This window comes from Scyliorhinus torazame, chromosome 12, assembly GCF_047496885.1.
Source record: "Scyliorhinus torazame isolate Kashiwa2021f chromosome 12, sScyTor2.1, whole genome shotgun sequence".
NCBI classification, from domain to species: Eukaryota; Metazoa; Chordata; class Chondrichthyes; order Carcharhiniformes; family Scyliorhinidae; genus Scyliorhinus; species Scyliorhinus torazame.
The window spans coordinates 202,805,189-202,823,127 of NC_092718.1; the positions used below are offsets into that span (position 1 = coordinate 202,805,189).

Consider the following 17,939-nt stretch of genomic DNA (forward strand, 5'->3'; position numbering starts at 1 on the left):
ATGTGCAAACTCCACACGGACAGTGACCCAGAGCCAGGATCGATCCTGGGACCTCGGCGCCGTGAGGCTGCAGTGCTAACCACTGCGCTGCCGAGCTGCCCCCAACAACGGATTCTTTTAAAGTAAAATATTCCTTTCTGAAGAAAGGATAGGAGAGCGGTCCTAATCAAACGGCTGACCGTTTACTTGGTTTTTTTAAAATTTAAAGTCGACTCCTTTTTTTTTCCAATTATTCCTGAAAAGGTGCCTGGGCCATGCTTGTACATACTCCCACCAAATCACACCCAAGTGACTCCCGGCTGTGAGGAGTGGAGCATTGGTGGGGGGGGGGGGGGGGGGATTCTGCTTTCCAGCCCGCTAATCAGATTTAAATACATGCAAATCGCAGATCGGCAGCGGAGAATTGCAATTGGCACTGATCCCGTTTTTCAGGCAATCTGCCATTCCCCGCCCGATCAGGAATCCCGCCAGCAGCGTTGGGTAATGGAGAATCCACCCCCAAGGCTGGGATGCTCCATTCTGGAGCCGAAGTGCTCCCGCCAGCGGAGAATCGTGCCTGGTCGCGACAGGAGCTGGGAGCAGGGCCCAAGGCCCAGGTGTGAGTCTCTCTCCTTTGCCATAGAAATATTTTCATCCTGGAGAGCAGGCCGGAATACGTTGGAATCCCAGTTTTGGGCCGCCATTTTGAGCAGGCTGCCTGCTTGACTGGCACCCCATTCATAAACATTCACTCCTTCCACCACTAGGTGGCACGGTAGCACAGTGTTTAGCACTGTTGCTTCACAGCGCCAGGGAACCGGGTTCGATTCCTGGCTTGGGTCACTGTCTGTGCAGAGTCTGCACGTTTTCCCCGTGTCTGCGTGTGTTTCCTCCGGGTGCTCCAGTTTCCTCCTACAAATCCCGAAAGTCATGCTTGTTAGGTGAATTGGACATTCAGAATTTTCCCTCCGTGTACCCGAACAGGCGCCAGATCTTCACAGTAACTTCATTGCAGTGTCACTGTAAGCCTACTTGTGACACTAATATAGATTATGATGCACAGTAGCAGCCATGTGTACCATATACAAGATACACTGCAGGAACTCATCAAGTCACCTTAGGCAGCACCTTCCAAACCCCTGACTGCTGCCATCTAGAAGAATGAGGGCAGAAGAAACATGGGAACCACCATCTGAAAGTTCCCCACCAAGTCAATCACCATCCTGACTTGGAAATGTATCGCCGTTCCTTCAAAGTCGCTCTCCCTCACAGCACTTTGGTGTACCTATACGTCAGGGACTGTAGCAGTTGAAGAAGGCAGCTCACCATCACGCTCCTGAGGGCAATTAGGCATGGGCAATGAATATGGACATCACCAGTGATCCCCACATCCCATGAATGAATGTAAAGAAAGGGTTTGTGAAAGGGATGGACATAGCAGAGGTAGTAGATCGGATGGTCTCAATCTTAGTGGCAGCAAGTCCACGGGTTCCTTGCACTTGAAGCAGGTGAGAATGGAAGATTCAGGAGAGGAAGGTTTAAGGAGACTATTTTCAGTAGGGAAAAGAAGACCGGTTATCTCAGTGGTGTAGGATGATCCTGGAATAAAGCCGTTTTGATAGCCAAGAGCAGGTCCCATGAATGCTTTATGCTGACAAGTTAGATCTGACGATAGATGGTTGAACCAATCCTCTGTTATATGCGACAGTGGAGATGAGGGCTCTGTCCGAAGGAATGTCCAACATGAGAAAGAGAGCAGTAGTTTTAATCTGAGCTAGGGCATCAAAGGGGCGAGGGAGGAGATTTGTCACTACAGCAGTATTGTGACGAATGAAGAGCCAACAGTAAGCCAGTTGGAATTTTGAAAGTGCAGTTGTATGTGAATTTGGGGAAAAGTGGTCTTTTTCCACACAGTTTTGTAGATGGGAGCAGGAAGTTGCAAAGACACGGGGACCATCTGGGTGGGCCAATCTATAGCAGATGGAGCGTAATATGTGGAAGTTTGAGACCATCCAAGAATGACTAATCGGAATATTTTTGAAATGACATGAGGTTCAAACTGTGGAAGAGCAAAGGAATTTGGGTGCCCGAGTAGTCCAATCACTGAAAACAGGTGCCTACGTACAACGAGTAATTAAAACGGCTCACCGAATGGTCTTTGTCTCAAGTGGGCTGGAACGCGTAGGAGGAAATGATGGTTCAGGTTGTTGTAGGGTGTTGGATAGAGTTTGGTAGGTCTGAAGAGGTCTGTATAGTCATACGTGGGTTAACTGTAAGTATTTATTGAGTCTTAGAACTGTTTGAAAATATACTCTCGGAGCTGTCTCCATGCTTGCTGGTACACACGGCTCTGTCCAACATCAGGCTGACCCTGAGTGCAGGTCATGTGCTCTCTTACATCACTGTGTGGGCAGTACTGTACTCAGTCCCACATTAACCCTATATGTGCTGGATCCTTAAGCTACACAGCTGTAGCCCATTGGCCACATCTCAGCTTGAGTACTGGGTTCAACTTTGGACACTACAAACTCAGGGAATAGCTTGGCCAATATGAAGGGGATACAGCACACATTCACCAGGATAATACAGGGGCTTAAAGGCTTCAATTACGAGGACAAGTTGTATAAACTTGGATTATATTTGCTTTAATGTAAAAAGTTGAGGGGTTATCTAATGACTTTAAATTGACTCGGGAAGTCAATAGAATATAAGCACTTTACGTTGCTGGGACAGCTCATGGATTTTTTTTGAAATTTATTGTACCCAATTATTTTTTTCCAATTAAGGGACAATTTAGTGTGGCCAATCCACCTAACCTGCACATCTTTTGGTTGTGGGGGTGAAACCCATGCAGACATGGTGAGAATGTGCAAACTCCACACAGACAGTGACCCGGGGCCGGGATCGAACCCGGGTCCTCAGCGCGGGGAAAGCTCATGAATAATCTTAAAAGTTAAGCATTGCTGCGTGAAGAGACATTTTATGTCAAAGCTTTTCGTCTTGCACAAAGAACAGAATATTGAATGGTTGGCAAGTGGACCCTGATTGGTAGAGGTGTTGCCTTGGAGAATGCACTAGTTGATGGTGACTGACAGTGAACTGCCAAAGCAATGTTTGAAATTTAAACCAGACAGCTTGGCTCTGATTGATTAAAGCATTACCCTGAGGAATGAACCAGCAAATAGCTGTTAATTATTTTGTTTAGCTGAAACGGGCGCAATGTGTGTACATTTTCTTTCTGCCTGCAAAGAGCAGGGCCTAATGTTTAAAACATTTTTAAAATTACTTTATTAGCGTTACAAAGCCAGAGCTCAGAGTGTGGACGGGGGCAAACCCCTAATCCAGATCCTTGCTGCTCCAAAAACCAATTCAAATTGAATCCAATTCATGGTCCCCACAAGAGAGACATTACTGATCCAGGCATTACACCTGACCTCATGCTCATCTTAGCCAAAAGGCCGAGAAGCAATTGGGGCCCAATGTTAATAAATGTAGCTTTCAGTAATCTTAACATTAGAACTGGTTCATTTAGGAGAGAAATCAAAAAACACTCCGTCACACAATGGGTAATGGAGAGGTTCTGGGCGCTAGGTCAACTAAAACTTTAAGAGATCAGTTGAGTTTTGATGGACAAGGGTATCCAGGGATATTGAGCAAAGGTGGGGGATTGGAGCTGAGTTACAGATCCACCGTGATCTAATGTTTTCAATTCATTTGTAGCAAGGTAAGTTTTTATTGACCATCCCCAATTGCCCTTGAGAAGGTGGAAGTGATGAACTCTTGAATGTTCCGAAGAGTAGAACAGGAATTAGGGGCGTATTTATTCCTTTCCTATGTTCATGAGATCTGTTGATATCTATAACTGGAGATGGAAGTAAGTTAATGGGTAAATAGATTTGCGACCTCCGGGGCTTCATATCATGCATTAGTGTGGCCCAAACAGACAGGAGTTTGGACATCCCTGACTTGAATGATGTGAGAATGCTGTGATGGGTGGGGGAAACTATAAGATCCATGAGATTTAATGACTTACCTCTCTCATGACTATTTATCCAGTGTTGTAGTGTTCTCACGATGACAATGATGCATGGCCCCTTCTCCGTCATCGAACTGGAATTTAGAATAGCCGAAACTCTTATTTCTAGAGCATGCCCCCTTAACTGAGATAATGTCAAGACTGTAGCTGAGGGCCCAGTGAAACAAGTCAGCGTTTTAGTTTTGAGGATAGGTGGGAGAGATCGGGACTCTTCTCCTTGGAGAGGGGAGGGCTGAGAGCAGTTTAATTGAGGTGTTCAAAATCACGAGGGGGCTGGACAGAGTAGATAGAGAGAAATTGTTCCCCCCCCCCTCCCCATAAAAGGAGCTAGAGGGCACAGATTTGCAAAACAAGCAAATGTGATGTGTGAGCCTCAGACTGAAGGGACGATCCTTTAAAACTGAGATGAGGAGGAATTTCTTCAGCCAGAGGGTGGTGAATCTGTGGAACTCATTGCCGCAGAAGACTGTGGAGGCCAAGTCACTGAGTGTCTTTAAGACAGAGATAGATCGGTTCTTGATTAATAAGGGGATCAGGGGTATGGGGAGAAAGCAGAAATATGGGGATGAGAAAAATATCAGCCATAATTGAATGACGGAGCAGACGCGATGGACCGCCGAATCCTGCTCCTATGTCTTATGGTCTAAAACTCTTTTTCACACAGTGAATTGTTCGGGTCTGAAACGCATGGCCTGGAAGTGCGGTGGAGTCAGGTTCAATCGGGGCATTCAGGAGGGCATTAGATGATTACTTGAATAGAAACAGTGTGCAGGGTCACGGAGAAAAGGCAGGGGTTGTGGCACTTAGTCACGATGCTCGTTTGGAGAGCCGGTGCAAACACGATGGGCCAAATGGCTTCCTTCTGCACCGTAACAATTCTGCGATTGTTTTGAAGTCGAGAGAAAATGGTCCAGTCTGATCAAAATTGCACAGATTTTAACTTTAATCTTTTTAATTCTCCCTTGTTCAGATTTTGGAGAGGACGCTGGAGCCGGACAGTTCTGATGAAGAGCCTCCACCCGTGTACTCTCCTCCTGCCTACGACAGTCATGTATTCGACCAGAGTTATCCGCCGCTCCCTCCCTTGCCACCTCGACGGTAAGCCCCACGACCGCAGTGAACCTCTTGCTTTTGCTTGTGATCTGGGCTGCGCAGGTGACACTTTCCCGCTTGGACCAGTAAGAATGGTCCACCATCCGTTAGCACTGTCCTTTCAGTCAACACCAACAAGTCGCACCAAGGCCACCTCCTGGAGTTTGAGTGGCATTACAATGTTTGCCAATGATAGCAGAGTTAGCATCAATTCTTACATACTCTGGATTAGGCAGTGCAGCTGTAGTGCCCAGTTATTACCTTAACTTCCTCCTGTTGTTTTCCAAGAAGGGAAACTAACTTGAAAGTGCTGGATATAGGGCAGCACGGTGGCGCAGTGGTTAGCACTACAATCTCACGGCGCCGAGGTCCCAGGTTCGATCCCGGCTCTGGGTCACTGTCCGTGTGGAGTTTGCACATTCTCCCCGTGTTTGCGTGGGTTTCGCCCCCACATCCCAAAGGTGTGCAAGGTAGGTGGATTGAACACGCTAAAATTGCCCCTTAATTGGAAAAAGTGAATTGGGTACTCTAAAAAAAATTGTAAAGAAAAGAAAGTGATGTATATTCCCACAAAATGTCGTGACGCTGGAAAGTGTTGTTGGGATAAACCTGTCTGAAGTGGATAGTTCATGATAAGACGCAATGTTGGTCTTGAAGACAAGGTGCCCCTTGACCATGTTCCCTATTGATTTGGTCAACTTTCCACAGTTCAGTGCTTTCTTTGTGCTGTTAGACACACAGGGACTCTCTGAGCTCAGTGGCAGATTGTAGGTCTCCTTCGTTCAGTGTTGGCAATACTAAGTGGTTGTTGGGCTTAATCAAGGTGTCAAATAGCAAATGATAAGTTTGAAAGACAATATAGGAGGTGACACTTAATTTTATGGTTCTCCCCTCCCAAACATTTGGTAATGTTCAATTAGAAGAACGGCACGGTAGCGCAGTGGTTAGCATTGCTGCATCACAGCACTGAAGAGCCGGGTTCGATCCCGGCCCTGGGGCAACTGCCTGTGTGGAGTTTGCACATTCTCTCCGTGTCTGCGTGGGTTTCACCCCCACAACCCAAAGATGTGCAGGTTAGATTGGCAACGCTAAATTGCCCCTTAATTGGAAAAACAATAAGTGGGTACTCTAAATTTATAAGAAACTGCCCCCCCCCCCAAAAAAAAAGTTCAATTAGGGACCAATAATGTTTTGATTAAAGTAGGCAAAATTTGAGATTCAAGACACTTGCTAAATGAATAAAGCCACAAGAGCTTTGACAAACAAAAATAAACTTTACTCTACGAGGTAAAACAATAAAAAAATCCACCTTGTACTCTTAACATTCAGAGTTAATATGAGGTACGTGTGAATTAACCAGCAAGCTGTGGTTGAGCACATCACAGTGCAAAATAAATAGCAAATGCGACCAAGACAGATCCCATGGGTTTCTCAGCAACTCACACAGATGTCAGTAAACACTGTGAATTAAAACTCTCTCTTCCTCATGAAGGACTCCAGATTTTTCACTTCTGACAATCAAGCCTCTGAATTCCCTCAAAGCCATTCCAGCTGTGACTGCCTCAAGCATTGCACACCTCCCAGAGTTACAGTCTTTTCTCATGAGACTCCGTTCCACTGGACTTCTGAGTCTGCAATCCAACCTCTACACTGACACACACTGTTTGGGCAGCAGGGTAGCATTGTGGATAGCACAATTGCTTCACAGTTCCAGGATCCCAGGTTCGATTCCGGCTTGGGTCACTGTCTGTGCGGAATCTGCACATTCTCCCCGTGTCTGCGTGGGTTTCCTCCGGGTGCTCCGGTTTCCTCCCACAGTCCAAAGATGTGCAGGTTAGGTGGATTGGCCATGCTAAATTGCCCTTAGTGTCCAAAATTGCTCTTAGTGTTGGGTGGGGTTACTGGGTTATGGGGATAGGGCGGAGGTGTTGACCTTGGATAGGATGCTCTTTCCAAGAGCCGTGGCAGACTCGATGGGCCGAATGGCCTCCTTCTGCACTGTAAATTCAACGATAATCTATGATAATCTGACAATCCCAGCTCTTTAATAACCGGCTACCTTCACTGGGCTGGCACGGCCCGCTCACCAAGCTCCAATCTCCCCAGCTACACCAAGCTAGAAATGGCTCCCAGGACTGCATCTGAGCCCTAACTCCTTTCAGCATGGAACATGTGGCCTTCTGTCGTCTTCCAGCAGTGGAATTCCTCTCCTGAGTCCTGATTACACACAGCTAGCTTACAGCAGCACCTTTCTAGGTGTGGTCGGCTGCAGAACACTCTGAGACACTACTTGTGGGCCGCAATGTGTGGGCCCGGGCAGAACGTGAACGTTTATGACCCTTGTATCCACGTCCTGACACATGGGAAGTTGGGAGCTCTGTGTGGCTCAAATGGAATGATTTTACATGACCTACTGGTAGGTTATATAATAATGTTTTGCGCTGAGAAAGCCTTTGATAGGGTAGAATGGGGGTACCTGTGGGAGGTGCTGAAGAGGTTCGGGTTTGGGGAGGGGTTTGTCAGGTGGGTCAGGCTGTTGTATGAGGTCCCGATGGCGAGTGTGGCCACAAATAGGAGGAGGTCCGAGTACTTTCGGTTGCACCGAGGGACGAGACAGGGGTATCCCCTGTCCCCCCTGCTCTTCGCACTGGCGATTGAACCCCTGTCTATGGCACTGAGAGAGTTGAGGAACTGGAGGGGGTTGGTGCGGGGTGGGGAGGAGCATAGGGTGTCGCTCTATGCGGACGACCTGCTGCTGTATGTGGCGGACCCGGTGGGAGGAATGCCAGAGGTAATGAGGATCCTTAGGGAATTTGGGGACTTTTCGGGGTACAAGCTCAATATGGGGAAGAGCGAGCTATTCGTAGTTCAGCTTGGGGACCAGGAGAGGGGGATTGGCGAGCTCCCACTAAAAAGGGCAGAGAGGAGCTTCAGATATTTGGGGGTCCAGGTGGCCAGGAGCTGGGGGGCTCTGCATAGGCTTAACTTTACAAGGCTGGTGGAGCAAATGGAGGAGGAATTCAAGAGGTGGGACGCGTTGCCACTGTCCTTGGCGGGTAGGGTGCAGTCAATCAAAATGACGGTGCTCCCAAGGTTTTTGTTCCTGTTCCAGTGCCTCCCCATGTTTATCCCGAAGGCTTTTTTCAGGCGGGTTAACAGGAGTATAATGGGGTTTGTGTGGGCGCGAGGGACTCCGAGGGTGAGAAGGGTGTTCCTGGAGTGGAGTAGAGATTTTTTTGGGGGGGCTGGCACTGCCCAACCTCTGTGGGTACGACTGGGCCGCCAATGCGACGATAGTGCGCAAGTGGGTGATGGAGGGGGAGGAGGCTGCATGGAAGAGGCTGGAGACGGCGTCCTGTGTGGGTACGAATCTGGGGGCGCTGGCAATGGCGTGTTTTGTACTTAACCCTGTTGGGTTCTTTTTTCTTTCTCATTTTGTTATTGATATTTTATGAAAACCTTTAATAAAAATTATTTTAAAAAAATATATATAATAATGTTTTGGTTTTCACTCATTTGCAGTCTCTGATTTCCACAGCCCCCATGCCATCCAAGGGCAGCTAAATTAAATTGGCTCTCAGGATGTGGGCGAGACTGGCAACACCACATTTATTACCCGTTTCCAGTGACCCCGAGAAGATTGCGATGGACCATTCTTCACATTGTGCCTTTTAGTGCAACTAAGGGGCATTTTTATAGTCATAGGTCTGCCAATCCACATAAAAGGGGCAGGTTCCTGTCTCTGAAGGCTAATATTATACCTTACCACACCAGGTTAAAGCCCAACAGGTTTGTTTCAAACACTAGCTTTCGGAGCGCTGCTCCTTCCTCAGGTGAATGGTTGATTCACCTGAGGAAGGAGCTGCGCTCCGAAAGCTAGTGTTTGCAACACACCTGTTGGGCTTTAACCTGGTGTGGTAAGATCTCTTACTGTGCTCACCCAAGTCCAACGCCGGCATCTCCACATCATAATATTAAACCAGTTGGGTTTTCTTGACATCCTGTCCCATGTTGTTGGGGTTTTTTTTTGCGCTCGCCCAAAAGTATTTAATCTTAATGAAGTGAATTCACAGCTTGCCAGGATTCAACCTGACTTCTCAATTTGTACTGCAATAGCATAGGATCCACATGGCCAAACAGACCACTTCAGGCCCTCAAACCCATGGCAAAATCAATGACAATTGTTATGGTGCTGAACAAGGTCATTTGGCCAATCCTGTCTGCACTGGCTCTCCAAACGGGCATCGTGGCTTAGTGCCCATTCCCCTGCCTTTCCCCAACAACCCTGCACATCATTTCTATTCAAGTAATCACCCAATGCCCTCCTGAATGCCTCGATTGAACCTGCCTCCACCACACTTCCAGGCCGTGCGTTCCAGACCCGAACCAGCTGTGTGTTTAAAAAGCTTTTTCTCACGTCGCGTTTGCTTCTTTTGAAAATCACTTTAAATCTGGGCCCTCTCGTTCTTGATTCTTTTACAAGTGGGACCAGTGTCTCCCTATCTATTCTGTCCAGCCCCCTCACGATTTTGAACACCTCATTCAAATCCCCTCTTGGTCTTCTTCTCTCCAAGCAGAACAGTCTCAATCTCTCCAACCTATCCTCACAACTGAAGTTTCTCACCCCTCGGAACCATTCTTGTAAACCTCCTCTGCGCTCTCTCCAATGCGTTCACATCCTTCCTATAGTGTGGCACCTAGATGGTCTGGACCTTCTATGCACTCAGAGTCACTGCCGTGTGTTTGCAAAGGGCAGTGGGTGATATTCCAATTGGGTGATAGCCTTCCTGTGAGGGTGGGCGCAACAAATGATTGAGTAGGGAAGTGTTATGATTGAGCTGGCCCAACTCACATTTGCATTCTAAAAGGATTCGCCAGACAGTGATCAGTGGTGTCGCATCTCATTGAATGATCTGCCCCTCCCTAGCTGTGAGAGCACAATCTTTTTAATCAAGGAGGATTAATTTGGATCTTGTGCAACATTTAATACTTTCAGTTTCATCATCGCCGCAAACCTTCAGGAGGAATCATTGTCTCCGGTTTGTTTTTCAAGTTGCTACCCGAATCTCGCTGTTCTATAACCAACTGCTCGGTTGGCCAATGAGCTCCAGGGTATATTAACAGAAGCAATATTTAAACATCCCTTGTCAAATTGGGTCAGGCTTCACAGTGGACTGGGCCTCAGGCTACTGAACTGTTAGTGATGTGATTAAACCTGATGCGGCTGCATTAACTGTTTTACTGTACTATCCATTTGGTGCCACGCTATTTCTCCCCCCCCCCCCCCGCCCCCCGGCCCCAATTAGAAAGCTTTGGCCTATCTGTTGACAGAGACCATTCTAACTCTTCCCACAGACTTCACTTCCTGTTGATAGGATTTTTCACCAAGCTTAATATGTCAACGTGCGGCGTGGGAAAGGCTTATTCAATCAGCAGTAATGAAAGCTTGCTATGTAAACAGGTCTTGGTCCTGCTGTAGCTGCAGCAGGCTGCGGCCACTAGAGGGTGGCAAAGCTTGGCTAATGCACTGAGACGCAAAGAAAGATGGGAGGAGACTTGGGTGGAGCACAGGTGCAAGCACAGATCAGTCGGGCCGAGTGGTCTGCTTCTGTGCTGTAGATTCTTTATAATTCTGTGTAAGCAATGCCTTGGGGGGCGGGGGTGGGGGTGGTGGGGGGGGGGGGGGGGGTGGTACATGTGAAACATGGCCTGGCCACACTGTCATTCCGTTCCTCATTAATCCATTTTGGCCGCAGGGTTGACGTACAGAATTCCGGTGGGAAGCAGTCGAAGATACGGTATCGGAATTGGAATCCCCCGTTACTTGGCAACCTGCCTGATGACTTTCTGCGAATTTTACCACAGCAGCTTGATGTGGTGCAGGTGAGCTGGATTCTGTTTTGCTTCTGCCAATGGGCAAGCTGAGGCCCGCAGTCCACGATTGGAAAAACCTGGAGAGACATGAGCGACACAAGGCGATGTGGTTAACCCAAGCCCGGGTTGTGAGGCATCTTCAGAGGTAGGCAGAACCTCTGAGGGGCAGATTTGAGATCGGAGTAAATATTGAGTGAGAGTCGGATTTGGGGAGGAGGGAGTGAGAGAACGCAGAACCCCATATTTGAACGTCAGGAGGAGCAACGGAAGAAACAACAAAAACTTGCATTTACATGGCGCCCTTGAGGTAGAACAGCATCCCACTTTTCTTGACCGTGACCCGAGGAGAAATGGGAGGTTGGACATATATTGAGGGATGGCCAAATACCGAGGAAAACAAAGTGAGTTATGAGGAGGACCTCGCGTGAGCAGAAGGAGGTTGAGAGCCAGAGGGATTCTGGGAGGGAATTCCAGGGAATAGAACAAATGCGAGTAAAAGCACAGTTGCCTTGGTGACGCCAGGGAGGAGGGAGAGGCACAGGACGCCAAACTTAGAGGACCGGAGAATTTGGGATGGCTGCAGTGCTGGGAAAAGGCAGCTGCTGTCAGACGTCTTGAGCACATTGAGGGATTTAAGCCCGAAGGTGAACATGTTACATTTGAGGTGTTGAGAGACGAGGAACGTGCGTAGGTTTAGCAAGGACAGGAGAAATGAGTAAATTCATAAACTTCTACTGACCCAGACTCTTGCTGCTGTTATCCGATCCTCCCCCTCCCTATCTCTTTACCCCACTCCCTATCTCTGTCCCCCCCTTCCTAACTCTGTCCCCCCTCCCTAACTCTGTCCCCCTCCCTAACTCTGTCCCCCCACCTCGCTAACTCTGTCCCCCCTCCCTAACTCTGTCCCCCCCCGCCCAAACTCTGTCCCCTCTCCCTATCTCTGCCCCCCTCCTTATCTCTGTCCCCCCTCCTTATCTCTGTCCCCCCACCCCATCTCTGCTTTCCCTATCCCAATCTGCAAGCTTTCAAAATCACTCCCGTCCTGAAATACTGGCTTCTCGCACAATGCCTGGTTTATTAAGTGCTCCCACAATTGGTGATTGTGCCATTAGCGGCCTGGACCCTGAGCTTTGGAGTTCCCTCCCTAAACCTCTCTACTTCTCCCTCCTTAAAACGCAACGCTCCTTCTCACGGCGCCGTGGACCCGGGTTCGATCCCGGCCCCGGGTCACTGTCCGTGTGGAGTTTGCACATTCTCCCCGTGTCTGCGCGGGTCTCACCTCCACAACCCAAAAAGAGATGTGCAGGGTAGGTGGACTGGCCACGCTAAATTGCCCCTGAATTGGAAAAAAATAATAATTGGGTACTCTGAATTTATTTTTTTTGAAACACAACACTCCTTGAAACCTACCTCTGCAGCCAAGCTATTGGACACCTGTTCTGATAGCTCGCGTGACTTGCTGCCCAGTTCTGTTTGATGACGCTCCTGCAAAGCATCTTGTGACTGTGCCAAAGACAAGAGATAGATGCCTGTTGCTGTTGAGTGGGATTTGACGCAGGAGGAACATATGGGCGGCAGATTTTTGCGTGAGCAGAGGTTTATGGAGCGTGCAAGGCCAGCCAGCAAGGCACTGGACTGATTGAGATCTCGTTGGACCTGGTGTTATAGACAGAGGCAGACAGGGGGGGGGGGGGAAGACTGCAACAGGCCAGATTGAAACACTGACCATCCATTCCGTTAAATCCTGCTGAGAGATGCTGAACAAACCTCTTCAGCAATGTGAGCAGCATCCTAGCCTTGGGCATTGGCCAAATTTTAAAAATGCTCCTGTCACAAATTAATGGGCAAAGCGTCCTGACTGACATCTGTGCCTGAATTCCCAACGCGTGTATGTTCCTGTTGCCTGAAAGCCTGCATCAAGAACACAAAATCCAAGTAGATTTAAGAGCTCTTGGCAGGAAAATATCGTTTGGATGGCAAAATAAGAAACTTGAGCTTGGCAGTTTTTTCCGACAGTGGAACATGGGATTGGCCCCAATAACAGGCCAAAGACTCTATTACACGTTTTGCGTTGGAAGTTTTTTTTTGAACGGATCGAGACCTTTTCGGGCCAGGAAATATGCTGAAGTGCTCAGTGGAGAGGGAATTTTCAACTTTCACTTGCTGTATTGTGAATTGTGATCCCCATGATATACCAACTCTGACTGATGTTTGTGGTCAAGAAGAGAGGAATCTTCACAGCTGGTACTCCACCCACGCGTACCCGTGTTAAACTGCCTTGACCCAGTTGTGCGGAAAGGGAAATTGTGTGCTCCTCCTCCCCCTCCCTCCCCACCTCACTGTAACATCAGGATGATTTCCTGCCCTCTCGAAATGCCATACTGCCCTTTAATGGCAATTTGGCTCGTATAACTGTGTGAGAATGAAGCCTGGGCCTTAAAATGATTCCAGTCCTTAGAGGGAAGCGGGCAGGCAGTAGGCCCAAGGCGTTAGGCCCACTGACTGCCTCTGTGGCAGATAAACATAAAATCAGACCCCTCTAGTGTCAGAATACGATAACTGCGGCAACTGTTTATCTACTTTTGATTTCACGGACCTGGGCCGGAATTCTCCGGCTGTTCGGATTCTCTGTTTCTCGGGTTTCCCGGCTTCAATGTGAAATCCCATTGACAAGCGGCGGGAGCAGAGAATCCTGATGCCAGAGAACGGCGCGTCGCAGAGGAACACGCGGCTGGGGGTCTAGAGAATCCAGCCCCTGGTGTTTGAATATTAAGGGTAGGAAGTTGGATCTCTCTGCACTTGGAAACTGGGGTGGGAGCGGAGGGGTGGGGGGTCCTCTATTTAAAAGAAAGCTACCTGCCTGCGATGATACGCATAAGCAATCATGTAAATAGTGATGTAAACGACCTCCAACCAGCAGGTGGCAGTGTAAATCTACCATGCGACTCTACCTCGAGGAGTTGGGAGATAGTCGTGTTAGTGGATAGTCATACTTGCAGTAGCTCTAGGATAATTTATCATAACTAGTAGCTTGTAATATATTTCTCATAGTTATCTGAACCACGCATTTACTTTATAATAAAATACTTTATATAGTCAAGAACTAGCTGCTCTATTGTACATCATTCCTACCGGCCAAGCACCAGAACGTAACACTGCCGAGAGGAAAGGTGAATTTTGGGTGCGACTGGGAGGCCCTGTGGGGAAACAGTTCTTTGTTTGCAAAATGGTCAGAGGTGCGGAGAGTGCCCGTTGACGGGGCGAGCGTTTCCCCGTTTTTCATGCCATTGTTCCGGCGGTTGGGCACCAGCAACGTGCGAACCCGCTGACGGCCACTCGGGTCCCCCGGCCGGCAATTCTAGGCCTTGCCGCCCCCTCCCACCCTCTTGCCCGGTGTGCACGTGGACAGTGGAAATAATTGCTGCCGTCATTGGTGAGACAATGTGCTCCTGCCCTGCAGAATTCTCCGAAAGGCCAGTGTGCGAGCGGCCAGGAGTCCCAGGCGTCCCTGGAGCAGGAGCGTAAGCTGAAGCAGTACTTGGAGGATGAGCGGATTGCTCTCTTCCTGCAGAATGAAGAGTTTATGAAGGAGCTTCAGCGGAATCGCGACTTCCTACAGGCGCTGGAAAAGGGTGAGTCAACACACAGAAAGGAGGTAAAGGGAACCTTTGTGGACACTGGATTAGGAATGCTTCCATTTTCCTTCTGATGGTTTTTTTTTAACATTTTGTTTTCCTTTCTCTTCTGAAGCCGGGCGAGTGTAGGTTGAGTCGAATGCCCCTCTGTAATCCGAAAGGCTTCTTTCCATACAACAATCCAAGTAGTGTTTGGGCTGATATTCTTTGATTCCAGTGTGGGAATGTGATGCACCAGGGCCCTGACTGGTTGTACCACAGACTGACGACTAGCCGAGCCTTGCTGTTCTCTGAATGTGCTCTGGCAATTGCTGGCCAGGCTCCAGGCCTGTCCGGCTATGGGGGAGGGTGGTGGAGCCTGTGCCAGCTGCTTTGTGCGACCTGGGAGCAGCCACCCTCTTGGGTAGTCGATGATCTGATGGGTGCAGCAAAGAAAAAACAGGGTACGGGTAAATGTGGGCAGGATTTATCGGCAGTTCACTTCAGCGGGGAATTCCGGTCCCACGCCGGTGCACAGGTTCCCGTTGAAAATGGCGTGACCTTGGTCACGAATGGACGGGGGTCTGATTATTTTCGGCTCCATAGAGGGACGAGGCAGGGATGTCCTCTGTCCCCGTTATTGTTTGCACTGGCGATTGAGCCCCTGTCCATAGCATTGAGGGGTTCCAGGAAGTGGAGGGGAGTACTCAGGGGGGGGAGAAGAACACCGGGTGTCTCTGTATGCGGATGATTTGTTGCTATATGTGGCGGACCCGGCGGAGGGGATGCCAGAGATAATGCGGATACTTGGGGAGTTTGGGGATTTTTCAGGGTATAAATTGAACATGGGGAAAAGTGAGTTGTTCGTGGTGCATCCAGGGGAGCAGAGCAGGGAAATAGAGGATTTACCGTTGAGGAAGGTAACAAGGGACTTCCGGTACTTGGGGATCCAGATAGCCAAGAATTGGGGTACATTACACAGGCTTAATTTAACGCGGTTGGTGGAACAGATGGAGGAGGACTTTAAGAGATGGGACATGGTGTCCCTGTCACTGGCAGGTAGGGTGCAGGCGGTTAAAATGGTGGTCCTCCCGAGATTCCTTTTTGTGTTTCAGTGCCTCCCGGTGGTGGTCACAAAGGCTTTTTTCAAGAGAATCGAGAAGTGTATTATGAGTTTTGTGTGGGCCGGGAAGACCCCGAGAGTGAGGAGGGGATTTTTGTAGCGTAGCAGGGACGGGGGGGGTTGGCACTACCGAGCCTAAACGACTATTACTGGGTCGCCAATGTTTCAATGGTGTGTAAGTGGATGGGAGAAGGGGAGGGAGCGGCGTGGAAGAGATTGGAGAGGGCGTCCTGCAGGGGGACTAGCCTACAAGCAATGGTGACGGCACCGTTGCCGTTCTCACCGAAGAAATACACCACAAGCCCGGTGGTGGTGGCTACATTGAAAATTTGGGGGCAGTGGAGACGGCATAGGGGAAAGACGGGAGCCTCGGTGCGGTCCCCGATAAGAAATAACCATAGGTTTGTTCCGGAGAGAATGGATGGGGGATTTGGAGCATGGCAAAGAGCTGGGGTAGTACAATTGAGAGATCTGTTCGTAGATGGGATGTTTGCGAGTCTGGGTGCGCTGACGGAAAAATATGGGTTGCCCCAAGGGAATGCATTTCGGTATATGCAACTGAAGGCTTTCGCGAGGCAACAGGTGAGGGAATTTCCGCAGCTCCCGACGCAGGAGGTGCAGGATAGAGTGATCTCAGAGACATGGGTGGGGGATGGTAAGGTGTCGGACATATATAGGGAAATGAGGGATGAGGGGGAGATCATGGTAGATGAGCTGAAAGGGAAATGGGAAGAAGAGCTGGGGGAGGAGATTGAGGAGGGGCTGTGGGCAGATGCCCTAAGTAGGGTAAACTCATCGTCCTCGTGTGCCAGGCTAAGCCTGATACAATTTAAGGTTCTACACAGGGCGCATTTGACTGGAGCACGGCTCAGTAGATTTTTTGGGGTAGAGGATAGGTGTGGGAGATGCTCGAGAAGCCCAGCGAATCACACCCACATGTTCTGGTCGTGCCCGGCACTACAGGGGTTCTGGGTGGGGGAGGCAAAGGTGCTTTCGAAGGTGGTGGGGGTCCGGGTCGAACCAAGCTAGGGGTTGGCTATATTCGGGGTTGCAGAAGAGCCGGGAGTGCAGGAGGCGAGAGAGGCTAATGTTTTGGCCTTTGCGTCCCAAGTAGCCCGGCGCAGGATATTGTTAATGTGGAAGGAAGCCAAACCCCCGGGTGTGGAGACCTGGATAAACGACATGGCAGGGTTTATAAAGTTAGAACGGATCAAGTTCGTATTAAGAGGTTCGGCTCAAGGGTTCACCAGGCGGTGGCAACCGTTCGTCGACTACCTCACAGAAAGATAGAGGGAATGGAAAAGAAGAAGACAACAGCAGGGAGGGGGGGAGGGGGGGAGGGAGGGAGGGAGGGGGAGGGAGGGGGGGGAGGGAGGGAGGGGGGAGGGAGGGGGGGAGGGAGGGGGGGGAGGGAGGGGGGGAGGGAGGGAGGGGGGGGGAGGGAGGGGGGAGGGAGGGAGGGGAGGGAGAGGGGGGTGAGGGGGGGAGGGAGGGAGGGAGGGGGGGGAGGGGGGGAGGGAGGGGGGGAGGGGGGGAGGGAGGGGGGGAGGGGGGGGAGGGAGGGGGGGGAGGGAGGGGGGGGAGGAACCGGACGGACTCTCAGGGATGTTATTGTATATGTATAGACACTTGTTATAGGTAATGTATGTTGGATTGTATCTTTGGAGAGTAACTATTTTTGACAAGGCAGTTGCCACTTGGTTTTGTTTGTGTTTTTGTTTATATATTATTTATTTATTTGTTTAAAATTGGCCACGGTTATTTATATTGCTTTGTTGTTGTTCAAAAGAAAAACTATGTACTGTTATGTTTGGCCACAAAATTTTGAATAAAATATATTTTTTTTTAAAAAGAAAATGGCGTGACCGGTAGATCTCACTGGCACGCCGCCTCCCCTGCCAAAAAACACGCGGTGGAGTGGTCGGTAAATCCCGCCCTATAACTTTTCTTATTTTAACGATACCACGGAAGTGTGGATTCTAATTTGAACATATTCTGCCCAGTGGAAAATGAGCAGGTTTGGGGTCAGTCACTGTTTTGCTTCCTGCCCAATTTTAGTCTCCACTGAGTTCTGACAGGTCCGGTAAAAATAATCTTGTTCAAACCAGCCTCCGCTCTCCTTTACCCTGGGTCCAGCGATCAAATCAACAGTCCCGTTCAGTCCCACCATCCTTCGGCCCTCCACGTGTGGTGCGGCAGCGTTTGCACTCCGTGATCACCA

General features: G+C 49.4%; 1 protein-coding gene across 6 annotated transcripts in view; it reads left to right on the top strand.

Moving 5' to 3' along the window:
• cuedc1b (CUE domain containing 1b) overlaps nucleotides 1–17,939 on the top strand; it is a 403,376-nt gene that overhangs the window by 366,455 nt on the left and 18,982 nt on the right. For all 6 annotated transcript variants that reach the window (XM_072469715.1, XM_072469713.1, XM_072469712.1 and 3 more), the window contains 3 exons: nucleotides 4,986–5,113; nucleotides 10,864–10,990; nucleotides 14,442–14,613. In XM_072469715.1, the coding sequence (XP_072325816.1) occupies nucleotides 4,986–5,113; nucleotides 10,864–10,990; nucleotides 14,442–14,613 (427 nt within the window). The remainder of the gene's footprint in view (nucleotides 1–4,985; nucleotides 5,114–10,863; nucleotides 10,991–14,441; nucleotides 14,614–17,939) is intronic.